Source organism: Trachymyrmex septentrionalis, unplaced genomic scaffold, assembly GCF_001594115.1.
Source record: "Trachymyrmex septentrionalis isolate Tsep2-gDNA-1 unplaced genomic scaffold, Tsep1.0 scaffold53, whole genome shotgun sequence".
In the NCBI taxonomy this organism is placed as follows: domain Eukaryota; kingdom Metazoa; phylum Arthropoda; class Insecta; order Hymenoptera; family Formicidae; genus Trachymyrmex; species Trachymyrmex septentrionalis.
Window position 1 is genome coordinate 671588 of NW_017305705.1, and position 7939 is coordinate 679526.

Here is a 7939-nt window from a genome sequence, read left to right on the forward strand (position 1 = left end):
TGTCCCGGAGATCACATGAAACGATTATAGTACACCGTTAAAAAGTCGTTATTCGCGATAATAGAAGATTTACTTGAACTATTAAAATTGCCCAAATAATTCATTATCATTATAAAATCGGGCGTGATGGATAAAATAATGAATTTATTGCAAAGAAAGGGCATAATTATAATATACTCGTTCTTTATGGCGACTTTATTTAATGTGTTAATTTCTCAATTGTTACTTTTATATTATTAATGTGACTAGTTAATTAATTTTGCACTATCAAAACATTTTGAAACAGCTATCAAAATACGAAACATCTTTTTGAAATACCATTATTTCCATCAATTTGAGATTTTTATGTTTTTCTAATATTAAATAATCATATTTAATATAATTTGACACAGAGGTTTCGAGACGTAAATAAGACAGATTATATAGTAGTTAAAACTACCTGTCATACACATTTCACAAAGCTCGCACGACTGAAATATTTAAAAATATATGATCGCATTATGTATCGACAACAGAAAAACAATTGTACAGGATGTCCTATGTAATGTTATCATCTAAAATGTTTTTAAAATACAGTGAATTAAATTAAAGCAATGTTTTTAAAATACAATGCATTAAATTGAAACAAATATAATAAAAATTATATGGTATAAAAGAAATATATTGCTTAATAGAATAACCTTTTTTAAATGGAGATGTTCATAATATATATAAAGGTTATCTTCAGTTTTTAGATAGAAATTTTTTTAACTTTTGAATTAATTTTTTATAGGGATGCATCAGATATCCGGCATTCGGTATTATCTAGTACTTTTTTACTATCTGTAATGGATAGTCGGATATCATTCGTATCTAGTAATATGTAGTATAGTATTCTCTACCGAATATCCGACTGTACAGCGGATATTCGAAAAGAATATAACACCGGATATTTTGAATTCAATAGTTTTATGATTTGGTGCATCCCTAATTTTTGCATCATTCTGCGTATAAAAATATTAAGATAATTTACTAAATCTTAATACGTATTTTTTTCAATAGTACTAACTGAACATCTACTTATAGAACATTTACTTACAGAAAATAAATATTTACTCAGTAAGAAAAAATAACAGTTAAATTCAATAGTTCTTATACAACGTATAGTATGTATATATTTAAATATTTATAATTAGTACTATTCAAATAAATATTATATTTATTAAAATTTAGTATATTTTTCAGTGTATGGATGCAAACAATAATTAATTCATTTCTCCGAAATAATGTAAGTTTTTGTACAAAATTTTATAAAAATTTAAGTTTCTAATAATAAACAAATATTCTACATAGATAATAGAACTAAATATACATATAGGACATCCTGTATATTTAAAATATGTTGTATCAATTAATGCAGAAAGATACGTATGGCACTCTTGATCGACCTGTACATTCCACAGCGTCCGAATGCTGGCCGAGTTATTAAAGATATGTTTAGTCTGTATCGACATTTATCAGAAGTGGAACTTCTTCAGTTTTTGGCATCTCGTTACAATAAACTTCGATTCAAGCCATATAACATCACTATTGTCGATGATATGTACCCAGGCTTCGTTCTTCGATACTTGTAGCTTCACTTACGATCACCCCATCCGGCGCTATTGTAAAACCACGATGAAGTACTTTCGTCTCTCGTTTTGCTCCATGAATTATCAAGGCTGCTACCTCCGTTGTCCTAATTTGTCAATTCGATATTAATATTTTTGTTTATTATTATTGTACCTATACTGAAGAATCAAGTATTTTTTACACCGCACGTACTTTGATGACATATAACTGATATTATTATACATAGAAAGAATAGTTTTGCTAATTTAAAAATTTAAGTATAGATGGAGATTTAAAAATAATTTTGTTGGATCATTAAAATAATTATGCAGATAACTCAAGCATGATGAGTTGTAAAAAGTTTGGGCATTCAACTAGCTTGAGTGTTCTACATTTAGCTATAGATCTGTTTAGATCGAGGAGTCAATCATCCAATGTATTGCCTGCATTTATTGCGCACAATATTGTCAAGTATTGCTAATGTATTGCTATGTATTAGTTCTAGCATAGGCAATACTAGCAAAACGCTAGCAATATGATAGCAATGGAGGTGGTTGACCCCTCGGTTTAGATACTTCAGCAAAAACATTCTTTCCGTGTATATATTTATGTAAAAGACTTAGGAAATTAGAGTTATTTTACCACGTTTAACTGATGCGAGGCGGGCGTAAGGTAATCCATATTGGTATAATAGGACGAATAATTTTGATAGCACTGCTGCTGGGAAGAGGTTGTCGTCCACGTTAACCTTTGATGATCTCCCGGAAATGCTCCACCGCTCTCCGTTACTGCTGGACTCCAAATGCTACTGCTACCACCGCCGCTGCTGTACACTGTGCCACCTAACTGTTAAGAATATAATCGATAAGAACGGATATTCAATGTAAAAAATGTTCTTCAAAACAATTTTTCGCGAAAAACTATATCTATCTATTATATCCAAGTACATGTTATATATTCGACGAAAATAAGTACTGCTATAATCCACTTACGCTCGGTGGAGTCGTGCTAGCTGCTAATAACAAACTAGCATTTCCCGCAGGCTTATACTGCGGCGAGTCCCTTAAAAGCGCTGGCGAACTTGCCGCTGAGCCTCCCGTGCCTCCGCTCCTAATACAAAAATATAGTCGTAACAAACGTATATATATATATATATATGTGTGCATAAACATTTAGCTTTCTATATTCTATACGGCGATCGATCGTGTCGTAATTAACATTTTAGATTTTACGTGCTCGAAGTGAGAATGTAAGGAAGCGTATCTCGCGCAATATGTATCTCGATAGTATCTGTCGCGTGTAGCCGCAATTAGAATACTAATTATCAAGCTAATTAAATTGCCGATTATCTCGCACTGACACGTTCCCGTTTGAGATAAAAGTTATCCCGTTAGCGCGATCATGGACATACGCCAAAGATAAGCGCTCATTAAGATAAGTAATATTTACAAGGGCGTAGTAGCAGGTACCGCGGCGGCGGGCGTCGGTGGAGTGGTAATTGAAGGACTTTTTCCAGGGGGTGGATTACTAGCCGGGCTCCCCGAGGGCTTTTTCGATCTCGGCGTCTTATCTTGCTGTTGTTGTTGCTGCTTCTGCTGCTGTCGGCATTTAGCTCTCCGATTTTTGAACCACACCTGTAAACACACGTGAAATTACCCGCGATATTACGTGATTATATAATCAAGCGGCCCTACAGTGGCTGTATATACCATCAAAAAAAAAAAAATAATAATAGTCGCACATCTGTCGCGAAATGAATCAAGCGATATTTTCACGTTTCAGTGATGCGTAACACAAATGTGATTCAGAACGAATCCGGAGAGCCGCGGAGAGCTCTCGCAAAGCTGGCGTAATAGCCAATTATAAGGGAATGCCGGGCTGGCACGACTATCAATTACCAATCAAGCTGACTGCAGCAGCGCGAACGAAAACGCACATGCATATCGGACACGCTCGCTACCAGGCTGCCGTTAATGCAACAGAATTACGAAAACCGATCGGAGTATAGGTCGTCCCACACACCGAGCAACTTCTCTGAATAGAATAAGCCGATTTCGCGTACCAACGGGCTCGCTTCGGTTTGCGTTCAAAGTGTCCACTGGTTTTGCGCGAACACCTTGTAATGAACCTGCTAATTATACTTATGCAGAGTGAAAAACATTCTTCTCTTTGCCGGCGTGCGAATAATATCGATTACATTGGCGGACATAGTCTGATAATGTTTAACTAGATGTTTTACTAGCAGACGTTACAATATTTCTTCCTTTTCTTATCAATAAAAGAAATTTCTTTAAATTAAGACTGGGAAATGTACAATAAATCGAAAATTTGACTTAATTACTATGTGATACGTGATATACGTGAAAATCGTGCAATACTTCTTGTTTGCCCTTAGAAATAGTATATTAAGACGATAGTGCGTATAGGGAGGAACGAAGTGAGTGGAAAGAGGTAGAGGGAGAAATGCGACAGGAAGAGAGAGTAGAACCTGGAGAAGCCTCGCGCGATCGATGTTAGAAGCGGAGAGGTGAGCTTGGGTTTCTACGGATTTTCTGGGGGACGGATACTAACAGCTCGCGTTCTTCCGTTGAAGAAGTCCGATGTATGTATCGCTATAACATGAAAATCTTTCAATAGAACGTTGCAAAAGTATTTTACGACTGGATTACGCTCTCTCACGCTGGTATCGAAAAATAATGACATGACATCAATGTTGCTTTGTGTAACGTGTATCATAATAGCTGCACATTTACTAGAAATTAATTTTTCTTTATTTTAGGGGGGGGGGTGTTATAAATAATAAGCTTGGTATATACTTGTATTTAAGTCGATTTATCCTCTTTCTTTTTCATACAGTATATTTTCATACGACTTAATTTAAATCAATCATTATTAATCAATCAATTCTTTGATTGATTAATATAATATTAAAAAGTTTAATATGTAAGACTCATTTATTTTTAAATACAATGTTCTTTCAAGACATTAGTTTTAAAATATACAATCGCGCGTGAAAAAAGTGGCATTATCGTATTGATTGTGGAAACCAACTTTAGCGAAGCTACAATAGAACGAAACCGTTTCGTTTGTGGTCGAGAAGTCGTACAGGGGTCCGAAAATGTCGATGAGTAGAACAGTCGCTGGTTTTGCAGTCCTCGGACGAACGTGCGGAAGACTATGGCCCATGTTAGGCCCATTCATCCCATTTACACCGCCATAGGCCAGGTGTGTTGGACGGCGATTGCGGATGCAATGCGTCCTTTTCGGCCATGATGAGGGTGGAATATGCGCGAGCACGTTTTCGGACCCCGTGGACGTCGAACTCGACACGAGCAAACGACACGGTGTCAGCCAAGCAATGCCAAAATGTTGATTCCGGAAATGTCATCCTTCATATAGGTTTTCGCGGTATTGTTACATAGAAAAATTCTTTCGACTTTCTGCCATTGAGCAAGAATATCAATAGGGGGAGCATCTCGTTTGCGATTTTATATGGCCAGAGTGAAGGCATTTTATTCCTTTTTGAATCATCAAAGAGAGAGCCGGAAATTTTCAGTATTTTTATACTTTTTTTACACTTGATTTTTATGCTTTGTTGTATTTACGCTTGCCATAAATAATTGTGAATACAATTACAGTTGTGTGCACTTTGATTACGTAATTGCAATTTTTCTTCCACTTTCCTTTATTGTTATGATTAGAGTAACTGTCCCAATTACTGTGCCTGTCTCTATCAGTGTACTTTTGTATTTCGGTAAAGAAAACTAGTACAAATAAATAAGAAAAAATATTTTATTTTGTTAAGTTAAGTAATTAATGCATACGATACCGAAGATAATATTTTATTTTCTGAGTATTAAAGTATTTTAAATATTTTTCGAAAGATATGAGGAATTTATGTGAATCCGACGTACCGCAAGATCTTAAGCTTGTCCCTTATTAATGTGTATTGGAGCTGAGAACGTTGTGTTGTGAGTGTACTTTGAAATAAATATAATTGAAGTAATGATTTATGTATTGTAATATTTTAACATAAACAATTAGCTTAAATTTATTACTTGTTTTAGTAACTATATGTTAAAACGAGTCAAATGTGGATAGACACACAAATTGGGAGCACATTAATAGGGCCATCGCCGCTTAAAGGACTCACTAATAGGGACAAAAACATGTTTTCTGTTTTTGTCAAAAGCATAAAGTATTAACATTTTTTAAATTAAAGAAATATTATAAAAAAAAGAAGTAGTTGAAAAACCGATAATTGATTGCAAGCAGATAAAATGAAGGCTACAATATCTAATAATTAATTCAGTAATAAGCAAATTGGTTAAAAGGCACATTAATAGGGACAGTTATTCTATGTAATTATATCGAATAATGTTATGATGCTTCATATATATATAGTTACACTTCATACATACCATATATTATATTCATACAGTCTGTATTAAACTTTGCGTATATAAATTAAATCCTAAATTTGTCTTTTATTATAATTAATACAATACCAAGGTGGTGTTTGTCTGAAGAACATGTGAGCATTTGTAAGGCGAAATCAAATTAAGCAAAGGATATATGAGAAAGAATCAATGTTGTCCATGCTGTCTGCGTACCGATAGTGTATACCCCTCGGTAATCAGATACTCTCGCACTTTTCGTAGAGAGACACGTAGAATTTTTTTACTCCAGGGAATATTTACAAAAATCTTTTTTATGGATTTAAAATTTCGTAGTATCTTATATATTTCTTGAGTAATTTAAACATTACATATAAAATGATATCGAATTATTATATCGTTTTTTACTTATTTTATACACGTATTTTATATACGATAGTTAATATATGTAATTTTTATAAAAACATACTTTTGTGAAAAGCATTGAGGCCATTATCAGATTGCTATCTCAACGACTTACCTGCACTCTCGACTCCGGTAAATTGATTTTCATAGCGACTTCCTCACGCATAAAAATGTCAGGATACTTTGTTCTTGAAAAAAGTCCCTCTAATACATCCAACTGTGATCGTGTGAATGTCGTCCTTTCCCGTCGTTGCTTTCTTGGATTGCCTTTAACACGGAATTTTTTATGTAATCGAATATCATAAGATTTTTTCTTGATTTTCATTTATAATTTTTCTTTTAGATGTTTTAAATGACATTGATATTGATATTTAATTAATGTATATAAGTAATTTATTTCTAAAAGGCTTCAAAAGAAATTAAGAAATTGCTTTTCTTTCAGAAATAATATTTGGGGATAAAATTTCCCTTTTTTTTTAAATATTTAATTTATTTACAATTATTTCAAACAGCATGATATTAACAATAACAAATGAATAAATTTTACTACATTACCTGTACGTTATGGCGTACAGGTCAACTACATTTAATAACTAATCGATAATGATTAATAAAATAAATAGAATAAATGAACCGTTATTAATAACTAAATTAATAGCAGTAATAATATTTTCACGAGTTGGAAGCAACTTTAGTACATAATACAAAAGCTTTTACATTAACACGATTAATGAATAATTTCGTATTGTATCATTATTAGCATTTCTGCGCTTTACCAATGTGCTTTCTTCAATTACGGTACAATATTATAATTTATTATAATAATTTTTTTGCATTTTTGTATAATTATAAAATTTATTTATTTTTACAATTTTTATCATTTTAAATACTATAAAATAGTATAAAATTATAATTATAAAAATTGAAAAATATAACGCCACAACTCTATTGTTTCGCATTTTGTTTATATTGGTAAACATCAACAAAAATATACACATACGAAATATATAACTCGAAGAAAAAAAGCTACTTCCAACTCGGTTCAGTTAAAACTAATAAAAAATATGGTAGGCACTCACAGTAGACCGACTCACCGGCGGGAGTACAACCGGGATAACCAATAGTAGAATGTAACGCATCGATCGGCATGCTGAGACCCATGTAGGGCGCTGTCTTGAGAGCGCCATAGGGCCCCGCGGCGGAGGCACCGAAAGCCGCGGGCCCAAAGAGTTCGGAGGCCGAGGTGGTGGAGGCGGCGAGGCCCCCGAGATCGGCGGCACCGGCGCCCCCGCTGCAGCCGGAAGTACCTCCAAGGCTGTTCGGCCACATCACCACCCCCTCGGCCCCCAGCACGACCACCCTCCCGCCGCGGTCTCCCTAAAGAGACGTCCTCAACGTCCAAGTTATACGTTCTGTCTGGAAAACAATAAAGACAAAACTGGAATTATATAAGAATTGCTCAAGCCAACACAATTAACACAATCTATCTTATTAAAAATTATATTACTTCGTACAGATTAAAATATGTACTCGTTAAATGATATATT

The 7939-nt window shown here is 34.0% G+C and overlaps 1 protein-coding gene across 1 annotated transcript; it reads right to left on the reverse strand.

Moving 5' to 3' along the window:
• Positions 1 to 1461: 1461 nt before the first annotated feature.
• Positions 1462 to 7721, reverse strand: LOC108751953 (homeobox protein OTX2-B-like). Its single transcript, XM_018492457.1, has 6 exons — positions 7472 to 7721; positions 6508 to 6659; positions 3040 to 3224; positions 2583 to 2700; positions 2233 to 2436; positions 1462 to 1717 (listed from the first exon to the last, which is right to left on the reverse strand). Exons 1-6 carry the CDS (start codon positions 7719 to 7721, stop codon positions 1616 to 1618), a joined length of 1011 nt encoding a protein of 336 aa, XP_018347959.1. The 3' UTR covers positions 1462 to 1615.
• Positions 7722 to 7939: the final 218 nt, after the last annotated feature.